Here is a 25805-nt window from a genome sequence, read left to right as displayed (position 1 = left end):
AAAATTTGCGGGGGTGGGGGGGGGGCTAAAAAGTAAGGTTACATTTATTTTACACTGTAGAAACACTGCAATGAATTAGCCAGTAATTCGCACTCCCATTCCTTCACACAAGGAAGAAGTTAAAGTGTCACCACTTTCTCTGGAATAGCTCGACAACCATGATTTCCATATACCCTAATGTAACTGCCTACTAAAACGCCAGTCATCTGTATGTACCAGTGTCAAAGATGAAAAGTAAACTGTAGTAAGATGTGGTTTATATGTATATATAATGGAATACTACTCAGCAATAAAAAATAATGAAATCTTGACATTTGCAACAACATGGATGGAACTGGAGGGCATTATGCTAAGCAAAATAAGTCAGTCAGAGAAAGACAGATATATGATTTCACCCACATGTAGAATTTGAGAAACGTAACAGATGAACACAGAGGAAGAAAAGGAAAAATAAGATAAAAACAGAGAGGGAGGCGAACCATAGATGACTCTCAAATCAGAGACAAGCTGAAGGCTGATGGTGGGGACATGGATAGGTGGGTAGGGGTGGGTTAAATGGGTGACGGGATGGGCATTAAGGAGGGCAGTTTTCAGGATGAGCACTGGGTATCAAATATAAGAGATGAATTATTCCTGAAACCAAGACTACACTGTATGTTAACTAACTTGAGAATAAATCAATAAAATTAAAAAAAAAAATGAAACTGAAGATAATCTTTAAATACACACATACTTTCTTATTGAGAGCCAAGAATTGATTAGATATAGCTAAATATGTTATTCCTCATCAATGTTTTTGAAGAGTATTTTACTTCTTTTTTTTAAATAAAATATTATAAAAAAACTTGAAAACTATGATTTCATACCTGGTAATATTTCAGCTGCCCATTTAGTTCTTCCAGATGTTTATCATACTCAATAATAAGAGGAGCTAAAAAGCTAATAAAAATACATAATTTTAAAAATCTCATATTCTGTTTAATCTAGTGTAATATGCAGCATGTGAATTAAATAGAACATCAATATTTTTATGTTACATTTATCCATAAAAATCAATACTTTGCCTTTTTCGTGTTTTCAAGTTTATCTCAATATTTCCAGATGCTATCAAATATCTGGGAAGGGGAGGTAATGAAGGAGGTCATCAAGACAACTGCCAGTTGACCCTTGAGCTGAACCTGGGCAATTGGAGGCCTTTCCCTGACCCTCCCCTGTACTTAGAATATGTATTCTGCTTGTCTTCTTCACACCCAGAAGCAGCTCCAAGGATACAGCCTTAAGATAGTAATGTGATGCTGAGGGTGTCTGTACTGGGATGTAAGTGAACCCAGTTAAAGCCTTTTGTGTATGTGACTGAACCCAGTTAAAGCTTCTACACAAACTTTTAAGATTATGGCAGGCAGGTGAGGAAATCTAGCTGTCTTGCAGTGTCCTACAACAAGATAACTCATAAGTAGGTTCTATTGCTTAATAAATTTGCCACCTACCAACCCGGAGTGGTCTGCCTCTTCCCTCAGTCTGTCCTTGCCCTCCACATATGGGAACCAGTTTCAGATTACAACCATATTACTCTTGGAAGGTCTGGAGGAGGTTGCAAATAGGAGGGAGATAAAATCACCCCAAATGAGAACTACTCTTGTAGATTATAATGCTGGCTTTCCCGCACTTGTATATTCAATGACGTATCATTTAAATCTAATTATAGCAGACCATGAAATAATCCTAATATTAAAGAAATTATTTTAACAATAATAAATATATTTAAGAAAACAGTATTTTTCTGGTAACTCAAACATACCTTTGGTCAACTAGTGTGTTTTCTAATGTGTCATCTCCACCTCCTTTGAAGACAGCTTTCTACAACAGAGAATATTAATATTGCATCTTAAAATGTTTTCTCACATTGTCAAAGCCAAAATGACAGTAAAAACAAAACAGGAAAGAGTAATCATCTAAATTGATGTTGAAAGTGCATTTGGTAAATTTTAACATCCATATGTAACAAATTTGGTAAATTTTAACATCCATATGTAACAAAAACTCTTGGCAAAGTCGAATAGGAAGAATTTTTCTCAATTTGACAAAGTATCTATCAGAAACCTACATCAATTACTATCTTTCATGGTGAAACATCAAAAGTGCTGCATTAAATACAGTATAACACAAGGTTGCTCACTATCACTGCTAAATTCAACACTGCACTAGAGGTTCTAGTCAGTGGAACTAGGGTAAAGGGCTGGGAATTTAAAAGTTGAAAAAGAAACAACACTCTTATTATTTACAGATAATTTGACCATTTACCCAGAAAACTCTATGTATAATCTACCAATTATTAGGTCTAATAAGAGAATATGGTAAGTTATCCCATAGAAGATCAACAGAACGGTAGCCTTCCCAAGTGCCAGCAATAATTTGAAAATGTAAAAAGAAATAATATCTTTTCACTACTGTAACAAAAGATAGCACATGAGAATAAAAAACAAAAAAAGATGCTATAACTTTACTGAAAAATTAACTATACTGAAGAATATATAAGAAATATGTAAATTTAATAAGGAATAATGTTATATAAAGTGTTTAGCATAATTCCTGACATGTAGAAAGCTGTTAATAAATCTTGGCTATTTTTTTTTCTTTTTTTTTTTTTCTTAATATGGGGGAAAATCTATTGGCTAACCAAGGTATATGTTATGAGCTTTCAACCAACGTGGGAAGGATTAGCTCTCAAAATATAAAGCCTCAGTAGACATGTTTACATGGATCCAGAACTGTAAGATGAATTAGACAAAAAGAAAAGGTAACCTTCCAGGGAGAATCCTGATGGATTAAAGAATAAATGAATCCAGTAGTCTATGCAATTTCAGAGAGGGATTTATTCAATCCTAGAGTATTAAAAAATAGTTATTGTGTTTATTAAAGAATTAATTAAGGGGCAAGAGATAGTTTAACTTTCAATTGTCCAAAAGTTAGTTAAAATCTTCTTGGGATAACTAAGTGGTTCAAACCTTAAAAATATTATTTCTCAAATTTCTTAGGAATTTTTATAAATATCAAATCAACTACCAATGTTAAGACTGATAGCTAGAGATGGATGGCAGTCTACAAAATAATAATTCAAGCTCTCATTAACCTCCCACCCATCAATTAGAAGTTTCCTAATTGTTACTCTTACCATGTTTCACTCCACTTTATCATTCTTTTAAACAATATTTAGTAATCTCCTAGTGTTTACTAAATTAAGTCCAAACTCCTCAATTTAACCATTCAAGGCCCTCTACGATGCAAATACAATCTATCCTTTCGAATGTTATTTTCCATTACTTCTCCATATACGCCAAACACACTTTGAAAAAATGAAGTATGTTTTACTCCCTAAATACTCCACTACCTCTTCTTTTAGCCCCCATTGAAGTTCTTTTAAAATCTTAGCTACTTTTCAGTACTCATCAAACATGCTACATCCTTCAGGAAACTTTCCCTGATCTCTCCAACTATATATGATCACCTTTTTCCCTGTGATACTCATTTTTGGCTTTCAGGTTAAGATACGAATAATATGCCTTTTCAGGTTAAGATACGAATAATAATAATAATATGTTAAATATGTTATTTAACATTTTTCTCAAACCCATATTTCTTAGTCTTTAGGTCCCTATGAAATGGTAGTATTATGATACACATTTTCATAGCACTAAAGCTCCTGGCATAGTGCCTTACATAGAGGAGGTGCTCAACATATATTGGTTAAACTGAATTCTATAAAGACACTGCTCTGAAACTATTTTCTAATGATAGTTGCTAATAAAATGCCAACCTACGAATAAAGGACCAATAATCCAAATCATAAAAATTATGATCCTAAGGGCACCTGGTTGGCTCAGTTGGCTAAGAGTACAACTCTTGATTTGGGCTCAGGTCATGATCCCATGATTCATGAGTCCCACTTCAGGCCTGCTTGGGATTCTCTGTCTCCCTCTCTGTCTCTGCCTTGCTTGCACTCTCTCTCTCTCAAAATAAATAAGCTGAAAAAATGATACGATTATAAAGATAAACATAATAAAACAAAATATAAAAAATTTTCATAGAATAATAATATACATTCAGTAATCCTTTCCCACTTGCTAGTGAAACTTTTAGAATAAAAGTACGTAGGACTTAATAATTCAAGATCTAGTGGAAAAAAATCAAGTTGGGAGGGTAAGATTGATATCAACTACACAAGCATTTACATAAGGGCACCTGGCTCTCTCAGTCAGTGGAGAGTGTGAGTCATGATCTCAGGGTTGTAGGTTTGAGCCCTAAATTGGGTGTAGAAATTACTTAAAAAAATAAAATTAAAAAAAAAAGAATTTACATATATGTATTACCATATTCATATGTGTTATTTATTTATATATATATTTTAATTGAAATATAATTGACATGTTTAGTTTCAGGTGTACAACATAGGGATCTGACAATTCTATACATTGTTATTCTCACCATAAAAATAATTAAAAGCATTTATATTCTTTTTATATTTCCTAAACAAAATTTAAATAAATTACACTAAATAAAAGCAATATATACAGAATTTTATATATCTTGAATCTTGAAAAATGGATACTGTACAAGTAATTTCTACTTATTTTTATCCCAAGATGACTTCCTGTGATGATGGTCAGAGTATATCACAGAAGGAATGCCAATAATATTGAATTATAGTTGGGTAGACAAATTTTCTGGACACTTTTCTTCCTCTGAGGAAACTATACACTCTCTAAATATTCTAATTATAATTCTGAATGTTTAATTTTGTGCCCCTGATTTTAAACTATATCTCTGGCTATCAAATATGTTAATGACATCCTTTCTGCCATCCTTTGGAAGAAAATACAAGCTGACTAGCATTTTGTGAAAATGTTTCTTCACATTTTATTTACTTTTTTAATGTTTGTTTATTTTTGAGAGAGAGGGACAGAGTGTAAGCAGGGGAGGAGCAGAGAGAGAGGGAGAGACAGAATCTGAAGCAGGCTCCAGGCTTTGAGCTGTCAGCACAGAGCCTGACATGGGGCTCAAACTCACAAACTGTGAGATCATGACCTGGGCCTAAGTCGGCCACTTAACCGACTAAGCCACCCAGGTGCCCCTATTGTTGCACATTTTAAGGGTGTTGTAGCGTATGATTCATATCGTGAAGAGACTGATTTTCATCATTTATCACTTTATTAATGTAGAGTGTAAGAAATTGCTAAACTCTTACAAATGGCTCTTTTTAAAGTGCTACGGTCATTGATTTTCTAACATCATCATGGGATGATGCAAAATCAACAAGGTTTCATTCAGCAAATGGAGAGTCTACAACTGCACTGTCCAATACAATAGGCACAAGCCACACGCATCTATTTAAATTTTATTTATTTAAAATGAAAATTAAATAGGGTGCCTGGGTGACTCAGTCATTAAGCATCTGACTTCAGCTTAGGTCATGATTTCACAGTTTGTGAGCTCGAGCCCCATTTAGGGTGAGTTCGAGTTCTGCATCAGGTGAGCACAAGCCCTGCTTTGGGTTGAACATGAGCCCCACTTCGGGTAAAACACAAGCCCCGGGTAAGCCCCACTTCTCTCTTTCTCTCTCTCTCTCTCTGCCCCTTGTGGGATCCTCTCTCTGCCCCTTGTTCATTTGTGTGCTCACTTGCTCTTTCCCTCTCAAAAATAAACAAAATGAAAATTAAATGAATCATCTAACAGTCGTACTAGCTTCATTTAAAGTGCTCCAAAGTCCCATGTGATCAGTGGCTACCATTTTGGACAGCACAAGATTATATAACATTTCCATCAAAACAGTAAGTTTTCCATCAGACAGTGCTAGCCTAGAAAGCCAGTAAGTTGACTCAATTCAAATAGTACAGGTGGTTTGTTATATTTTATCTATTGAGTCTTGTATTTTTAAACACATGATCAACAGGAGTAGCCCTCCTGTCCCTTTCAATGTATTTTCAAATAACTACTATTTGATTACAGTTGAGACCAGTTCCCATACATTATGCAAGCATAATCAAATTTTTTCCTGCTTTAGGGCCTCTTTTTGGTCCACTTCTCTGGCTCCTTCTTCAACTTTCAGCGCTAAGTTGAATACTACTGCCGTAGAGAAGACTGCTCTGAACATTCTACCAAAAATAGATCTCAGCCACAAACATCACTACTATACTGTATACGTGGTAATTTCTACTTTAGCACCTTGTTTATTTTTTTCACATAAGATAGCAGTATTAATTACTTAATTATTCACTTATATCTCTTCCATGGAAATAGGATGCTTTGTCATAGTCATAGCTCTATCCCCAAAGCTTACCCAGCACACACATGCAATGCAAGATTTGGTGAGTTAATAAATTAATGTTTGCTGAGGCGCCTGGTGGCTCAGTGGGTTAAGTGTTCAACTCTTGATTTCAACTCTTAATTTCATCTTGCGGTTCGTGAGTTCATGTCCCTCATAGGGCTCTGTCCGTGCAGACAGTGCGGAGCTTGCTTGGGATTCTCTCTCTCCCACTTGTGTGCATGTGCTCTCAAGGAATAAACAAACTTAGAAAAATAAATTAATGGTTGTTAAATCAATGAATACATTTGCACCATGACTGTCTCTCCCTTTCAGAACCAGCTCATACCTTCTTGGCACTATGCTTTTATGTTTATTGACATAGTTTATGTCAGTTTATGTGTTCCATTTCTTTCCTGGCTAGACTATATGTCAATTTAACTTTAATTTTGGGTTCGAGCAGAAGGAGTAGAGTTGTCCCAAACTAGAAAAGGAAGATATTTTCAAGAGAGTTTTTGGAGAAAATAAACTTATTTTTAATATTCTACCTTATCCCTCCAGCAACTATGAAGAGACCCAAACATTCATCCCTCAGTACACGCATGTACTGTTATGGCACAGAGGCATAACTAGCCTACATGTGAGGAAAGACATGTAAGGGGGGCAAAAAAAAGGTAGGAACAAAGTATTGGGAAAAGAGGGAAATTTCCCACCTTCTTGAATAAAATCTTTTAACACCTGTCATCCAGTGCCCACTACTATACTCTCAAAGAGCAATGTCACTTGAAATACTTTTTATTTATGTAGAAAACACAAAATAATCAAAGGAAGACAACTAGATTTCACAACAACCCTGAAAATATCATTCAAGAAACTAGTTGCTATTTATTTCCCTAAGAAATCATACGATACAAAACATCTTAAGGCAATTCACAAAACTTATTTGATCCAAGGAAAGTCTAAATGATCCTTATATAATGATAGCACTAAGGAATTTTAACTATCACTTATAACATAGTATCTATAGAAAATCAAGTTTGAAATTCCAACTTAAAATACAAGAAATAAATTATCAAGATCCTGCAGCTTTATTTTTCCAACATTAGAAAAGTTTCATAAAGTATGTTCATTTAACACAAGTCCTGGCAATTTACCTAGCATGAGGAAGGAGGAGGGCATTTCATTGGGATTTTATCTTGAAAATACAGAACTAAAAAGCATGAACTATATGTGTTTCACAAGCTGATCATGACTTTTTACAATTCCACTTTTACTTGGCTATAAAACTCAAATGATACTGGAAGATAAGTAGGTAGGAGGAAAGGAAAGATATAATTGCTTCATTCATTCAACAATTATTTATTGAGCATCTATTAACAAGAATTGTTTTAGGCACCTGGGAAATACAGTTGGACAAAAACGGCAAATGTAAATTTATGAAGGATTTCTGCTGCTAGTGGCAATCACTAAAGTTAGTGACAAGAGATCTCAGTCAGTGCTCCTGGGTCTCACATAACCTTTGATAATGGTTTCCTCCTACTTCTACGTCTTCCTTTACTACAAACAGAAAATAAATAAATAAAAACAATTGTTCCTGAACATTTTTTTCACAAACCAGAATAACTTTTCTGGGGGTGAAGAACCAAAGAATGCACTGCATATGGCTAAGGATATGGACCATATTGCTAGAAAGCAAATTAATTCCCCTCTCATGCTCTCCTACTACCTCCTTTTTCATTACTGCAAACTACGTAGTGAAAGGCAAGACCCATGGAGATTGGTGTTTTGAGACAGCAACAGCAACATGTTCTGAAGAGGTGAACTGCAGAAGAATCTTAGGCAGTAACAGTGTACTACTATCAAAACTATGAGATAAGAATCAAGATTTGATTGTGTGACTATAAGAATAGTATCCGTAAAAGAAGAACATGTACCTTTAGAAAACGAAATGAACTATAATTTCACCAAAGAGTACACTATTAAATAAAACTTTACCATACTTTGCATGTTCTCATGAGGCTTTAATTATAATCACAATGTACAAGGCAGGTGCATCTAAAAGGCTACCTCGTGTTTTATCTGGTAAAACAATCTTTCATAATCGAGTCAGCCACAGTGTACAGCAGATATAATATCATGCCCAGAGATCCTCTCAGGCTTTAAAATCAATCTTTGTTTGAATCCTCCTTTCAGGCATATTCTATGAGACATTAAGCAGAAGAAAAAGAACCTAAGAATCTGGGCAAAATTTAGAGGCTACTATATTATGAAAGATTCTCTACCATCTAAATGATAACATTCCTAGTTAAGGATGGGTAACAAAGTAACATAAAAAACACAATATGGTTATTAACATAGCAGATGGATAGTTTTAAGACCCTCTGGACTCTGAGTCTGGTCTTTGTAAATAAAAACACAGAGTAGTAGGCTAAATGTCAATACGCTAAAGAAAATATTTATAAGTATATTCAGGTCAACCAGATAAACTATTCCTTTTTAATTTCTTAAACACAACTTCCTTTTCAATATCTTAAAAACAATATGTTTTAATTGTAAGATTCATTTATGTTAAAAGCAAAACACTTCCTTATTAATTCAGTAGGGAGCTATCACTAATGTAGGAGCTACTGTTTTTCTTTTAATATTGTGTAACTCAGCAATAAGTATGCCTTAGTGCTCAAAAAATTTTTTAACAGAATATTTAAATAAGAACATGTACCCAAGGAAAGAAATATTAAAAACAATACCATATATTGTTTACTGTTTTGAATTCGCTTTTGCTTGCCATAATTTATGAGAATTCCAAGTTAAAACTTACTACTATAATGTATCTTAAGAAAAGATTTTAGGATGTTTCAAAATGTCAATGAATTCTCATTTTAGAACCCAGACATTTTAACATTATACGTAATATGTAAGCGCTAACTCTGAAAAAAAAAAGTCAATTTCTATGGTTAAAGAATTTGTATTCATTAAGTAAAAACAAGCTTTTCTTCCTCCTTATAAGAATCAAAGTTGTAAGCAAAATTTCAAAGTGCTATAGGCAACCGCACATGAAAATAATCCTAAATAGAATTTATTTATGTAATTATATTTACAACCAAACTGGAACCTAGATCATTAGACCTTAACTAATTTACATACCTGTACCAATGAATATTTGGAAAAATCTTCCATTTGATATCGCCTAAGCACTTCATTTAGCCGTTGATCTGAAAAAGGAACAAAAAAAGTCTATAGTTTATTGGCTAATGTTCAACATTTAAAAATTACAACTAAGGTAGCTTACCTGAGATATCCAATGCAAGACTGCTAGTCTTCACTGTTTCTCAAAATGAATCCTCAATTTCAGCACGTTTTTGAAATTTAAGAAAGAGGCCCTTCTATACACATAACCCAACCAACTATTGCCAATGGTAAAAAGAATATCTGAAAAGAACTAATTCTTCGGGTTTCATAAATTTAATTCTCAATCTCTCCTGGCTTACTCTTCAGGTTAGCAAAAGTAAAAAAGATACTCTCCACTTTTTTTTTTCTTCCCCTGCTACTAGAAGTGAAAAGAGCTGAAAAGATAAACTGTAGCCATCATTTTTAGAATAGTGAAAACAGACTGAAATTCTGTTCCAGGACAAACCTCCACATGGAAGAGAAACAGCAGGACAAAGATTATGAATTAAACAGGAGTGAGCAAGAGATAATAGAAATGAAGGACTGGAATAAAACCAAGTGCTCTCAGCAAGCACAAGGTGATTAATATTTTTATTCACATCAAGAAAACATACAATAGAACACAGTTAAAATGTACAAAACCAATTCTTTCAAGATCACATGGGCCATTTAAAACTGATAATTTACTGGCAATAGAGAAAATCTCAACTTTCAAAAAGGCCGAAGCCAAAGAGAGCATGTAACTGACAACAGCACAATTAAGCTGGAATTAAAAACTAAAAAACATTAAGGAAAAATTTTAATACGTTTTGAAGTTCAGAATTTACTTTTTTAAAATATGAAATTTATTATTAAATTGGTTTCCATACAACACCCAGTGCTCATCCCAACAGGTGCCCTCCTCAATACCCATCACCCACTCTCCCCTCCTTCCCAACCCCATCAACCCTCAGTTTGTTCTCAGTTTTTGAGAGTCTCTTGTTTTGGCTCCCTCCCTCTCTAACCTCTTTTTTTTTTCTCCTTCCCCGCTGCCATGGTCTTCTGTTACGTTTCTCAGGATCCACATAAGAGTGAAACCATATGGTATATATCTTTCTCTCTATGACTTATTTCACTTAGCATAACACTATCCAGTTCCATTCACGTTGCTACAAATGGCCATATTTCATTCTTTCTCATTGCCACATAGTATTCCACTGTGTATATAAACCACAATTTCTTTATCCATTCATCAGTTGATGGACATTTAGGCTCTTTCCATAATTTGGCTATTGTTGAAAGTGCTGATATAAACATTGGGGTGCAAGTGCCCCTATGCATCAGCACTCCTGTATCCCTTGGGTAAATTCCAAGCAGTGCTATTGCTGGGTCATAGGGTAGGTCTATTTTAAATTTTTTGAGGAACCTCCACACTGTTTTCCAGAGTGGCTGCACCAGTTTGCATTCCCACCAACACTGCAAGAGGGTTCCTGTTTCTCCACATCGTCACCAGCATCTATAGTCTCCTGATTTGTTCATTTTAGCCACTCTGACTGGCGTGAGGTGATATCTGAGTGTGGTTTTGATTTGTATTTCCCTGATGAGGAGCGATGTTGAGCATCTTCTCATGTGCCTGTTGGCTATCTGGATGTCTTCTTTAGAGAAGTGTCTATTCATGTTTTCTGCCCATTTCTTCACTGGATTATTTGTTTTTCAGGTGTGGAGTTTGGTGAGCTCTTTAGAGATTTTGGATACTAGCCCTTTGTCTCATATGTCATTTGTAAATATCTTTTCCCATTCCGTTGGTTGCCTTGTGGTTTTGTTGATTGTTTCCTTTGCAGTGCAGAAGCTTTTTATCTTGATGAGGTCCCAATAGTTCATTTTTGCTTTTAATTCCCTTGCCTTTGGGGATGTGTCAAGAAAGAAATTGCTGCAGCTGAGGTCAGAGAGGTCTTTTCCTGCTTTCTCCTCTAGGGTTTTGATGGTTTCCTGTCTCACATTCAGGTCCTTTATCCATTTTGAGTTTATTTTTGTGAATGGTGTAAGAAAGTGGTCTAGTTTCAATCTTCTGCATGTTGCTGTCCAGTTCTCCCAGCACCATTTGTTAAGGAGACTGTCTTTTTTCCATTGGATATTCTTTCCTGTGTTGTCAGAGATTAGTTGGCCATACGTTTGTGGGTCTAGTTCTGGGGTTTCTATTCTATTCCATTGGTCTATGTGTCTGTTTTTGTGCCAGTACCATGCTGTCTTGATGATTACAGCTTTGTAGTAGAGGCTAAAGTCTGGGATTGTGATGCCTCCTGCTTTGGTCTTCTTCTTTAAAATTATGTTGGATATTCGGGGCCTTTTGTGGTTCCATACAAATTTTAGGATTGCTTGTTCTAGCTTTGAGAAGAATGTTGGTGCAATTTTGATTGGGATTGCACTGAATGTGTAGATAGCTTTGGGTAGTATTGACATTTTACCAATGTTTATTCTTCCAATCCATGAGCACAGAATGTTTTTCCATTTCTTTATATCTTCTTCAATTTCCTTCATAAGCTTTCTATAGTTTTCAGCATACAGATCTTTTACATCTTTGGTTAGGTTTGTTCCTAGGTATTTTATAGTTCTTAGTGCAATTGTGAATGGGATTAGTTTCTTTATTTGTCTTTCTGTTGCTTCATTACTAGTGTATAAGAATGCAACCGATTTCTGTACATTGATTTTGTACCCTGCGACTTTGCTGAATTCACGTATCAGTTTTAGCAGACTTTTGGTGGAGTCTATTGGGTTTTCCGTGTATAATATCATGTCATCTGCCAAAAGTGAAAGCTTGACTTCACCTTGTCAATTTTGATGCCTTTGATTTCCTTCTGTTGTCTGACTGCTGATGCTAGCACTTCCAATACAATGTTAAACAACAGAGGGGAGAGTGGACATCCCTGTCATGTTCCTGATCTCAGGGAAAAAGCTCTCAGTTTTTCCCCATTGAGGATGATATTAGCTGTGGGCTTTTCATAAATGGCTTTTATGATGTTTAAGTATGTACCTTCTAAATCCCAACTTTCTCGGGGGGTTTTATTTTTTTAATTAAAAAAAAATTTTTTTTAATGTTTATTTATTTCTGAGACAGACAGAGAGACAGAGCATGAGTAGGGGAGGGGGAGAGAGAGGAAGACACAGAATCAGAAGCAGGCTCCAGGCTCTGAGCCGTCAGCACAGAGCCTGACGCGGGGCTTGAACTCATAAACCATGAGATCATGACCTGAGCCGAAGTCGGTCACTCAACCGACCAAGCTACCCAGGCACACCATCGGGGATTTTTATTAAGAAAGATGCTGAATTTTGTCAAAGGCTTTTTCTGCATCGATTGACAGGATCACATGGTTCTTTTCTTTTCTTTTATTAATGTGATGTATCACATTGATTGATTTGCGAATGTTCAACCAGCCCTGCAGCCCAGGTATGAATCTCACTTGGTCATGGTGTATAATTCTTTTTAAATACTGTTGAATTCTATTTGCTACTCTCTTATTGAGAATTTTTGCATCCACATTCATCAGGAATATTGGCCTGTAGTTGTCTTTTTTGTGCTGGGTCTCTGTCTGGTTTAGGAATCAAAGTAATGCTGGCTTCATAGAATGAGTCTGGAAGTTTTCCTTCCCTTTCTATTTTTTGGAACAGCTTGAGAAGGATAGGTATTATCTCTGCTTTAAATGTCTGGTAGAATTCCCCTGGGAAGCCATCTGGTTCTGGACTCTTATTTGTTGGGAGATTTTTGATAAGTGATTCAATTTCTTTGCGGGTTATGGGTCTGTTCAAGTTTTCTATTTATTCCTGTTTGAGTTTTGGAAGTGTGTGGGTGCTTAGGAATTTGTATATTTCTTCCAGGTTGTCCAGTTTGTTGGCATATAATTTTTCATAGTATTCCTTGATAATTGCTTGCATTTCTGAGGGATTGGTTATAATAATTCCATTTTCATTCATGATTTTATCTATTTCGGTCATCTCCCTTTTCTTTCTGAGAAGCGTGGCTGAGGTTTATCGATTTTGTTTCTTTTTTCAAAACACCAACTCTTGGTTTCATTGATCTTCTCTACAGTTTTTTTAGATTCTATATTGTTTATTTCTGCTCTGATCTTTATTATTTCTCTTTTTCTGCTGGGTTTGGGGTGTCTTTGCTGTTTTGCTTCTATTTCCTTTAGGTGTGCTGTTAGATTTTGTATTTGGGATTTTTCTTGTTTCTGGAGATAGGCCTGGATTGCAATGTATTTTCCTCTCAGGACTGCCTTCGCTGCATCCCAAAGCGTTTGGATTGTTGTATTTTCATTTGTTTCCATATAGTTTTTAATTTCTTCTCTAATTGCCTGGTTGAGCCATTCATTCTTTAGTAGGGTGTTCTTTAACCTCCATGCTTTTGGAGGTTTTTCACTTTTTCCTGTGGTTGATTTCAAGCTTCATAGCATTGTGGTCTGAAAGTATGCATGGTATGATCTCAATTCTTGTATACTTATGAAGGGCTGTTTTGTGACCCAGTATGTGATCTATCTTGGAGAAGGTTCCATGTGCACTCAAGAAGAAAGTATATTCTGTTGCTATGGGATGCAGAGTTCTAACTATATCTGTCCAGTCCATCTGATCCAATGTATTATTCAGGGCCCTTGTTTCTTTATTGATCCTATGTCTAGATGATCTATCCATTGATGTAAGTGGAGTATTAAAGCCCCCTGCAATTACCACATTCTTATCAATAAAGTTGCTTAAGTTTGTGATTAATTCTTTTATATATTTGGGGGCTTCCATGTTCAGTGCATAGACATTTATAATTGTTAGCTCTTCCTGATGGATAGACCTGTAATTATTATATAATGCCCTTCTTCATCTCTTGTTCCAGCCTTTAATTTAAAGTCTAGTTTGTCTGATATAAGTATGGCTACTCCAGCTTTCTTTTGAGTTCCAGGTCCATGATAGATAGTTCTCCATCCCCTCACTATCAATCTGAAGGTGTCCTCAGGTCTAAAATGAGTCTTTTGTAGACAGCAAATAGATGATGGGTCTTGGTTTTTTTTATCCATTCTGATACCCTTTGTCTTTTGGTTGGAGCATTTAGTCCATTTACATTCAGTGTTATTATAGAAAGATATGGGTTTAGAGTCATTGTAATGTCTGTAAGTTTCATGCTTGTAGTGATGTCTCTGGTACTTTGTGGTTCTTGCAACATTTCACTCACAGAATCCCCCTTTGGATCTCCTGTAGGGCTGGCTTAGTGGTGATGAATTCCTTCAGTTTTTGTTTGTTTGGGAAGACCTTTATCTCTCCTTCTATTCTAAATGACAGACTTGCTGGATAAAGGATTCTCAGCTGCATATTTTTTCTGTTCATCACATTGAATATTTCCTGCCATTCCTTTCTGGCCTGCCAAGTTTCAGTAGATAGATCCATCACTAGTCTTATCGGTCTCCCTTTATATGTTAGAACGTGTTTATCCCTAGCTGCTTTCAGAATTTTCTCTTTATTGTATTTTGCCAGTTTGACTGTGATATGTCATGCAGAAGATCGATTCAAGTTATGTCTGAAGGGATTTCAATGCCTTTTTCCTTCCCCAGATCAGGGAAGTTCTCATCTATGATTTTTTCAAGTACACCTTCAGCCCCTTTCTCTCTCTCTTCCTCTTCTGGAATTCCTATTATATGGATATTGTTCCGTTTCATTGCATCACTTCATTCTCTAATTCTCCCCTCATACTCCTGGATTTTTTTCTCTCTCTTTTTCTCAGCTTCCTCTTATTCCATAATTTTATCTTCTAATTCACCTATTCTCTCCTCTGCCTCTTCAATCCAAACTGTGGTCACCTCCACTTTATTTTGCACCTCATTTATAGCATTTTTTAGCTCCTTCTGACTGTTTCTTAGTCCCTTGATCTCTGTATCAATAGATTCTCTGCTGTCCTCTATACTTTTTTCAAGCCCAGCGATTAATTTTATGACTATTATTTTAAATCCATGTTCCGTTATATTGCTTAAATCGTTTTTGATCAATTTGTTAGCTGTTGCTACTTCCTGGAGTTTCTTTTGAGGAGAGTTCTTTCATCATTTTGGGTAGTCCCTGGGGTGGCTTCCAACTGCAGGGCACTTCCCCTGTGCTCTCTGGAGTAATTTGTGTTGGTGGGTGGGGCTGCAGTCAGACCCAATATATGTCCCCAGCCCACGGCTGGGGCCACAGTCAGACTGGTGTGTACCTTATCTTCCCTCTCCCAGGGGCAGGACTCACTGTGGAGTGGTGTGGCCCCTGTCTGGGCTACTTGCACACTGCCACGCTTGTGGTGCTTCTTCTATGGGATCTGGCGTAACAGCTGGGGTGGATCTGCAAGGTGCACAGGGTCAGGAGGGGCAGGCTTCGCTCGTTTGGCCATGGGTGGTCCCCTGTGGGAGGGGCCCTGCAGCACCCGGATGGAGGCACGCAGACCCATTGGAGGAATGGATCCACAGAAGCACAGTGTTGGGTGTTTGCGCGGTGCATGCAAGTCGGAAATTACTATTTAATAATCCAGAGGTCACAGGAGGAATTACAAAACAAATTTAAATGTATTTTGATCTGACAGTGAAAATATAGTAACTCAAAACTTGCTCAAAAAGAAATTCATAGCTTTTAGTTGCACATACTAGAAAAAAATGCCTTAAATTAATGAACTATAAGTCCATTCCAAGAAGTCAGAAGAAAAGGAAATTAAACCAAAAGAATGTCAGGTGAAGGAAATAATAAAGATAAGCCCACTCCAAAGAAATTGAAAATAAACTCATAAAAAAGATCAACAAATACGATCATCTCAAAAGCTACTGTTAAAGCATATGATTAAAATTTAAGATATATTCATGATAAAGCCTCCAGAATGTAAGAATAGCAATTAATTTCCTTAATACAATAACAGATTCCTATACAAACACACAGCAAACATCATACTTAAGAATGAGATGTTGAAAACTTTCCCTTGGAAATTGGTAATGACAAAATGACAAATTATCTTGATATTTAGTCATACTCTACTGGCAGTCTAAGTTTATGCAATTATTAATACAATAAAAATAAAAGGTATAAAGACAGAAAAGGAAAAAAAATCACCTGTCATTATCAATAGTTATGAGTGTGTAGGTATAGGTAGATCCCAGAGAACACATTGATAAATTCTTAGAATAATGACCTTTAGGGGTGCCTAGATGGCTCAGTCGGTTAAGCAACTGACCCTTGATTTCGGTTTGGGTCATGATCTCCTGGTTGTAGGATCAAGCCCTGCACCAGGCTTTGCCCTGCTAGTGCAGAGCCTGCTTGGGATTCTCTCTCTCCCTCTATCTCTCTGCCTCTCCCTTGCTTGTATGCATGCTCATGCTCTCTCACTCTCTTTCTCAAAATAAATAAACATTTAAAACAGAGAGAGAGAGAATAATAACCTTTAGCATGGTTTTTGGATACAAGGTCAAAAAAAATAATTATATTTCTATATACTGGCAACAAAGTTAGAAAATAAAAGATATCATTTACAATACTATACAAAAAAACCCCACAATTATCTAGGAATATATCTAAAAGACTCAAACAGGGGAGCTTGGGTGGCTCAGTTGGTTGAGTGTTCAACTCGATTTCAGCTCAGGTCATGATTTCAAGGTTCGTGGGTTCAAGTCCCATGTCAGGCTTTGTGCTGGCAGTACGAAGCCTGCTTGGGATTATCTCTCTCTCCCTGCTCTCCCCTGCTCACTTACTCTTGCTCTCTCTCCCTCTTAAAATAAATTAAAAACAATAATAATAAAATTGACGAATTGAAGAGAACAGGCAATACAAAAATATATTCATGTCATACAGAATACCTGAATTACAATGAGGGGGAAATAATAATCTTTTTTAAATTGGTCTAGGTCAACTGGATATCCTCATAAAAAATAAAACACATAAAAATCAATTCTAGACGAAATGAAGATCTGTGAATATCAAAACAAATTCTAAACAAGAACAAAGAGAATATCTTAAAATCTTAGGGTAGGGAATATTTTTTTAATCAGAACACAAAAAGCACTAGCCATAAATGAAAAAAACTGATAAACTGAACTACATTAAAATTAAGAACTTTTGTTTAACAAAAAGAGACTTTTAAGAGAGTAAAAATACAAGACACAAACATGGAGAAGATATTTCCAACACATGTAACAGACAAAAGTCTTGTATCTAGAATATACAAGAGCTGTCAATTAAAGGAAGACAACCTTATGGAAAAGTGGAAGGAGACATGAATGGACACTTCACATAAAGGTTACTCAGAGGCCCAATAAACATAGAAAAGCTGCTCAACCTCATTAGGCATCAGGAAAATACAAATTAAAATGACAATAAAGAGCTAAAGTTAGAAAACATGTTGGTAACAACGTAAAATAATTAGAACTCTCATATACTACTGGTGGGGATATTAATTAGTACAACTTTAAAATTAAACATATATATAATTCCTAAGAATATACATAACCAAAATGTGTACACTTGAGCACCAAGGACCATGAAAAAAATGTTGATAACAGCATTATTCTCAATGGCCTCCAAACAGAAACTGCAATTATCCATCAAAAGAAAAACAGATAAATGTGATAGATTTAAAACTGGAATATTTTATGGCAGAGAAAATGAACAAGCTACATCTACACGCAAGAATGTGGGTAAATCTCAAAGACATAATTAATGTTAAAGGAGCCAAAAACAAGAATACACAGCTTATGATTCCATTTACATAAAGCTCAAACATAGGCAAATTAAAGATACTGATTATCTTCAATTACCTTTGAAGAGAAGCGAACCTGGAAATGTTCTATTTCTTTTTTTTTTTCTAATTTTTTTTTTTTAATGTTTATTCACTTTTGAGAGAGCATGAGCAGGGGAGGGGCAGAGACAGGGAGACACAGACTGGGAAGCAGGCTCCAGGCTCTGAGCTGTCAGCAAAGTGCTGGACGGTGGGGGGCCTCAAACTCACTGACCACAAGACCCATGAACTACTCGGACGCTCAACTCACTGAGCCATACAGGTGCCCAAGAAATGTTCTATTTCTTGACCTAAGTTGCAGTTATAGGAGTATGAACTTTGTAATCATTCACTTAGCTTTATATTTGTTTTCTTTACTTTTCTGTTATGCTACATATGTTATGCATAACTACATATACATATGTATGGAATTCAAACTACGTAAGTTTTAAAAATGTATATATAATAATGCACACAGGTAGTACATACACTCTATGTTGGGAACTTCAGATAATAGTTTTCTTCCTTAAAAATACACATAATTTAGTGGAGAAATATGACAAACGTGATTCTGGTAAAGAAACAATCATGGAGTACTGATACTGTAAATGGTTAACTTTTTATTGAGTTTAAAAGAAATTATCCACATATTTTATTGTTACCCACAGAACTTTTAAGATAGTTACTTGACACACAGAACTACAATTTTACACCCATATAGGATCTAATTTCTGCCTGTTGCTCTTCTTCCCTGTGAGTCTTAAAAAGAGGCTGGAGTTATGGTAATGGATATAGTAATTCCAATACAAACCACATTCCCACTCCCCCGCCCCCCCGCCCAGTAGGGTTTTCAAATAAGAAAAAATACTAAATCTGAGTTCTCAGTGATTAAAATAGGTTCAGAAGTCAATTATGGATTACTGAGGAAAACACATTCAATCCTCAGAGATTGACTTTAATCTGAAGAAAATTTTACTATAATTTAAATCTACTATTTCCTTCATTCATTCAATATGTACTTATCACACTATTGTTTAATTTGCATTTACTGAATTACTGAGGAGACTGTCATTTTTCGTTTTTTTTAGTTCTTCAATTTTATTTTTTTGTAAATGGCCTAGTCATATTCTTTAACCATTTTTCTATTAGTATGAATTTATTTTTGTTTGTGAAAGATCTTTCTAAATTTTGGACAGGCTAATCAATTCTCAGTCATATTTACTAGTAAATACATTCTCCCTTTCTTCAGCTGGGCTAGTCACTTATTGGTGATGTCTTTTACAATATCCAAGCTTTTATCTCTAAAATACTCTAATTGTATGTATTTTCTTCTAGTCAAAAATGTTTATATCTGTTGAAGAAATCTTTCCCTATCCTGAGATCATGAAGATACCCTCTTAAATTTTTTTCTGAAAGTTTAAAGAGAATTTACTTCTTCAATCAACCTGCAGATGTTTTCTTCTATATATGTGAAAAAGGTATCTTTATTATTTTTTCTTTCCTATTTGATAGCTAATTATCCTAGCACCATTTGCTAAATAGTCTATTCTTTTCCCACTGATTTGTATTGTTTGTTCTTTTTCAGATAACAAGTGTTCATGTATGTGTCTTTTTCTGTGCTAATTTATTCCACTGATTTATGATTTATCAATATGACTATCTAACATTGATTTAATAATTGGATATTTATACCAAGTTTTCATAGCTGGCAAATAAAATTTCCCACCTTGTTGTTTAAAAGTCCCTGGTTCTTCCACTAGATTTTAGAACCATGTTGTCAAAACTACGTTTCAGAATGCATCGAATCTAACCATTAATCTGTGGAAGAACTGACATATCTATTATACTGAGTGTTCTAATCTGCAATTTGATATGTTAATGGTTTTTCCATTAACCTACCTCTTCTTTATTGTATTCAATAATTTTTTAATGCTAACTACCTATTGGTGGGATGAACCCAATATTAAGACAACTATTTTATGGGTACATACCCAATATACACATAAATGTATGTATGTACACACAGTCATTGCTGGATTTATTTTTTATTTAGGATTTTAGTTTCCACATGCATAAGTGAAATAGGTTTATATATATACATATATATGTGTGTGTGTGTGTATATATATATATATATATATACATTTTTTTTGCAAGTTTCTTTGTTGGGTAGAAGTTAAGAATACAGACACTGAAACTAGACAGCCTGGGTTCAAATATCAGCCCAGTCACTTTTTAGTTATGAGTTAACCATGAGTTTGTGATGGCACTATCCAGAGAGTTGAGATTTTTACTTATGGCTACCAAACAGCTGGGTGTGAGAACTGTTAAAGCAAACTAAAAAAACTGATCTAGAGATTAGGTATTACTGAGTATGCGCTACTCAGAGAAGCAAGAGTTTAATCATATTATGTTTACTGACAAGAGAACAGATGAACTAATGGGTAATGGTTATAGGCCGTATAAGAAAGTAATAAAAAATAAGCTGGGAAAGAGTTAATAGAAGAAAATCAAGAGTTCAAAGAATAGAATTCTTGATGAAGTCAAAGAACAGTTACAGTGGAAGAAACTTGTGTTTCAGATTTCAAAAGTAGGGTAACTTGAATAAGACTTCTGCTTATGTCCAGAATGAAGAAGGACCACCCTCCCACTCAACATGACCAAAAGCAAATAAATAAATGAAATTATGGTTTGCAAGACAGTAGACAATAGATGATGATGAGAGATGCAAAACAAATGACGTGAGCCCTATAATTGCTCCAGCCTAATGACCTAAGAGACTTTCCAAGCCATGGCACAAAGAGGGAAAATGCAGGGATAACTCAGCAGACTCTATGACTGAGCAGACTCAGCAGACTCTAAGGAAACGCAGCTAAGAAGTGGTGGAGACCAAGTGAATTAGAATTGGCAGGACAAAATATGAGACAGAAAGCTACACAGAGAGAGAACTCTGGATATATGAAATCTGTGGAGGGTCGCTCTGTATACAACAGTACACAACAGACTACTGAGTAGCTCTTTATCTATTAAAGAAATTAAATTCACAGTTTAAAATCTTTCCACAAAGAAAACTCTAGGTCCCACTGGCTTTACTGGTAAATTCTACCAAACATTTAAGGAAGAAATAATGCCAATTCTATGCAAACTTTTCCAGAAAATTAAAGAGAACAAAATATTTTCCAAGAAATTCTTTGAGGCAAGCATCACCTAACACCAAAATCAGACAAAGACATTAAAGGGGGAAAAAAGGCTTTATGAACATAGAAAATTAAACTGTAAATAAACTTTTAGAAAATCAAACCTAACAACATATAAAAAGGATAATACATGACCAAGAGGAGTTTATCCCCAAAAGAAAGGTAAGGCAGGCTTAAAATTTGAAAATTAATCAATGTTAAGTGGTCACCCTATTAACAAGCTAAAAGTGAAAAAAAAAAACAAACAAAAAACAATCTTCTCAATAAATGCAGAAAAAGCATTAGGAAAAAAAAATCACCATCTATTCTGATTAAAAACTCTCAGATGGGGCGCCTGGGTGGCTCAGTCAGTTGAGCGTTCCACTTCAGCTCAGGTCATGATCTCATGGTTCATGGGTTCAGGCCCCATGTCAGGCTCTCTGTTGTCAGTGCAGAGCTTGCTTTGGATCCTCTGTTCCCCTCGCTCTCTGTCCCTCCATCGCTGGTTCTCTCTCTGTCTCTCTCAAAAGTAAATAAACATTAAAAAAAAAAAAAAAACCAGGAATAGAAAGGAATATCCTCAACCCTTGAAAAACATCTAAGAAAAATCTAGTTAGTATCATACTTAATTCTGAAAGACAGATGCTTGTTTTATAAGATCAGGAAGAAGACAAGGATGTCCACTTCAACCACGTGTGTTCTACATTGTATACTAGAAGTTCTAGCCAATACAATAAAGCAAGAAAATGAAATGAAAGGCATCCAAATTGGAAAGGAAGAAGTAAAACTGTACTGACAGATGAAAAGATCATCCATATATAAAAAATCTGATGAACTCTAAAAAAAACCCTACTAGAACAAGTGGGTTTAAAAGGTTGCAGAATACAATATGACAAAAAGAAAAAGTATTTCTGTACATTAGTAATGATAAATCAGAAATTGAATGTAAAAGAATACCATTTACTATAGTATCAGAAACATAATACATAGGAATTAGTCTGATAAAAGATATGCAAAATCCATACACTAAACACTACAAAATATTGCGGAGAGAAATAAAAGAATAGGTACATCAATGGAGAGAATATACCTTTTCATTGGTAAGAGGACTCAATATCACTAGATATGAATTCTACACATATTGATCAATAGATTCAATGCAATGTCTCTCAAAATCTCAGCATCTTTTTTGTAAGAAATTGACAAACTGATTCTAAAATTCATATGAAGTGCAAAGTACCTAGGATAGCCAAAATAACTGAAAAGAGCAAATTTGAAAGACTAACATCATCTGATTTTATGACTTACTATAAAGCTGCAATAATGAAAACATTGGGATACTGGTACTCAAATAGATAAACAAATCAATGGAACAGAATAGAGTCCAGAAATAGATCAACACAAATAAGGACAACTGATTTTTAGCAAAGATGCAAAGGTAATCCAATGGAGAAAGGACAGTCTTTTCAATTGTATCCATATGCAAAAAGATGAACTTTGACCCCTATCTTGCCCCTTGTACAAAATTTAAGTCAAACAGATCATAAATCTACATATAAAACCTAAAATTACGGAATTTCTAGATGAAAACATAGAAGGAAATGTTTGCAGCCTTTGATTAAACAAAGATTTCTTAGATATGACATCCATAAAAGAACAAATTGAGAATTTAGTCAAAATTAGAAACCTCTCTGTGAAAAACACTTAAAGAATAAAAAAAATAATAATAATCACCACTTCCCAAATTCCTACCACAAGAATGATTTTTTCATTCCTTAGCTTAATAAATAAGTATCTCTTTGAACAGTTTCCTAAGGACTATCAGATTTCCCTTCTCAGATGGAGGTGAAGAATGGTATACTACAAAAATGCTAGTTTGTTAGGAGCATGGTTAGGTCTGCAATTGCCTGTAGTTAGTTGTAAAGCTAACGCTTTTATCACAGGGGTTGCCAGTTGAGAAATGCCAAATCAAACTGTCTCGAACTGGATTAACAAATCCAAATGGAACAAATGAAAAGAGACAATCAAGATCAATTGAAGTTAATGCAGAGAAGGTCAGAGTAGGTGGGAGAGGGTCAAGCCATCTATATTTACCTCGGGTGGTGTCCAGGTGTTTTGTCTAACTGGGTAATCTACCCAGCTGTAAATGGCACACTAGGTCCAGTTAAAACAAAAAAATGGCTAGCTCACTCCTCTAAAACTCATTGTTTCTGTGTAACTTAGGTAGCTTCCCCACCCCAACCAAACTACTTATCACCCAGTTCTTATCCCACACCACTCAGCTGATGGCTAGCTAGTCTTCCTTAGGGATGGCAGATACTCCCACTTAAAACACAGAAATAATAATATAGTACCATTACAGGGCATTAATAATTTTAAATATACATAATGCACTTAATATGGACTAGAAATCATGCTAAGCGATTTACATCATCTCATTTAATCCTTACAACCCTATGAGAGTTATTGTGCTATTATACCCATTTTAGAAATGAGAAAACTGATGCACAGCGAAGCTAGGGTCAGGTCAAAGACCTGAAAAAAGAAAAAGCCAGGATATGAACCTAGACAGACTCAATCTAGAGGTTGAGTCTTTAACCACTGGTTTTTGTTTTGTTTTTTTGTTTTTTTTTAACCACTGGTTTATAAAGCTTTCAAAATGGAACTTACTACTTTTTTTCCTACCTTCCCACTCCTTAACACAAAAATCTCAGTTGCCCTCTACCTCTTTCTCTCAAATTCCCTAATCTCCAATCACCATACTACCTTAGCTCACCCCTTATGTGAATGGTAACAATAGTCACCTAACTTGTACTCTGCTAAAATGCATGTTCCTCATAACAGCCACACCAGGCTTTCCAAATCACAATCCGATCATGTTACTCTCAAGTGAATTCCTTTCCCTGGCTCCAATAACCTGTGTTATGGTCCAAACTCAACACACAGAAGACAAGGCCCTTCACCATCCAGCCCCATTCTTCCCTTTAGGTCTACTTGCTATTTGCCTATATAAACCACATTTCGTACAAGCCAACCTTGTTCCAAGTCTTTCACAAAACATATTCCTAATTCCTTCAAAGCTGCAATACTATCCTCTTTGGGATACCTACACAATTCTTTATCTATATTCATATTAGTACTTCAAGTTTCAGGCCAAATGACACCTTTCTTGACCACAGCTAATAATAATCCTGTAATAGTCAATATTTGTTTACCTCTATGTGTCAGATAGTATTCTAAATCCTTTACATATTTAATACTCATTTAATCATTCCAACAACCCTATAAGGAAACTGAGGCAAAAGAGCGGTTGCTTCCACTTCAGTGTATTTATGGAATTTACACATTTCTTTTCTCAAATTCTTGGAAGGTAGAACTGTCTTCCTCATCTTTGCAGCAGCAGCTATGTCTGTAGAGAGTCTGGCATAACTGAAACAGGAGTAGTTCAATAAAAATCTATTTACAAATGGCCAGAACTGTGCCTCTAGGTTCTAATGGCAAACTTGGAAACTCCTCCTGGACATTAGCCTTCTAATTTCTCCAGTTATGCGAGGAGCATAACAACCATGTTTGGTGTCTAGTAGAGTTCCATATAAGCTAAAGGAACGTACAAGGATTTACCAAACGGTTCTGCTTAAGTACATACACATCCTCATGCATACCACCAAGCTTTTTGTAAAGCTAACTTTTTACAAATTTCCATGCACCGAACAGCCATTCGAAAAATGTTAGTTGGTTAGCGATGACATTAAACATGTAAGAATTCTCAAATAAAAGAATATGGACCTTACTTTGATCTCTCAGAAAGTCGATTTCCGTGGCCATTTCGATACAATTTCAGTCTGGAGCTTTTACCACCTTCACTTTCTTAAAAAACAAAAACAAAAAAACCCCAGAGAGCTCGCTGTCCGGGAAAGCTAAACTAAAGCAACGCTGGAGGTTGTCAAGCACTCAGCAGTGTAATCAGTATCCTACTCACGCGGCGTCAACAGCCCCGCCGCGCCTTCTCCTGAGTCCCAGCCGAGCCCCTCCTCGCTCAGGCGACAGACTTCAGGTTTCAGGTTTGCTGGGGACCCGCCAAGTGAATTTTGTTCCACGTTCATTCGAATCCCAGCCGGGTAAAAAGGAGACGCGGGTGGATATAGACGTCCCGCAGGTCACTCGGGGTCGTGTCGGGCCACTTAGGAGAGAGCCAAGGAAGCCAGCCAGGAGGCCGGGTGGAGGCGTCCTTGAAGGAGCGTTTCGGGGGTGGGGGGGGGGGGGCGTTGACTTCAGGACCGCGGGGAAACCCGGGGCCAACTGCGGAAGTCCACCCGGCCCGCCCTGCGACTTTGAAACCGGTGCCCTGGACCGCTCCTTGGAGACGGTAACGCCGCCTGCGTCACTACGTGAACGTCCATGCTTACATCATCGCGCTTCCTAGAGT

At 35.9% G+C, this 25805-nt stretch overlaps 1 protein-coding gene across 5 annotated transcripts in view; it reads right to left on the bottom strand.

The window, feature by feature from the left end:
* The window catches only part of SCLT1 (sodium channel and clathrin linker 1), a 216992-nt gene extending 191244 nt beyond the window's left edge, over positions 1 to 25748 (bottom strand). For 2 of the 5 annotated variants that reach the window (XM_015071782.3, XM_053216970.1), the window contains exons 1-4: positions 25171 to 25747; positions 9443 to 9510; positions 1799 to 1857; positions 867 to 939 (exon numbers count right to left, since the gene is read on the bottom strand). In XM_015071782.3, the coding sequence (XP_014927268.1) occupies positions 867 to 939; positions 1799 to 1857; positions 9443 to 9510; positions 25171 to 25204 (234 nt within the window). In that variant the 5' untranslated portion in view covers positions 25205 to 25747. Of the gene's footprint in view, positions 1 to 866; positions 940 to 1798; positions 1858 to 9442; positions 9511 to 25170 lie in introns of those variants that run through there. The other 3 variants (XR_003422599.2, XM_053216972.1, XM_053216971.1) reach the window with 3 other exon arrangements.
* Positions 25749 to 25805: the final 57 nt, after the last annotated feature.

This window comes from Acinonyx jubatus, chromosome B1 (genome assembly GCF_027475565.1).
Source record: "Acinonyx jubatus isolate Ajub_Pintada_27869175 chromosome B1, VMU_Ajub_asm_v1.0, whole genome shotgun sequence".
Taxonomy (NCBI): domain Eukaryota; kingdom Metazoa; phylum Chordata; class Mammalia; order Carnivora; family Felidae; genus Acinonyx; species Acinonyx jubatus.
Note: the sequence above shows the minus strand (reverse complement) of the source record. Positions and strands in the feature narration are given on the sequence as shown.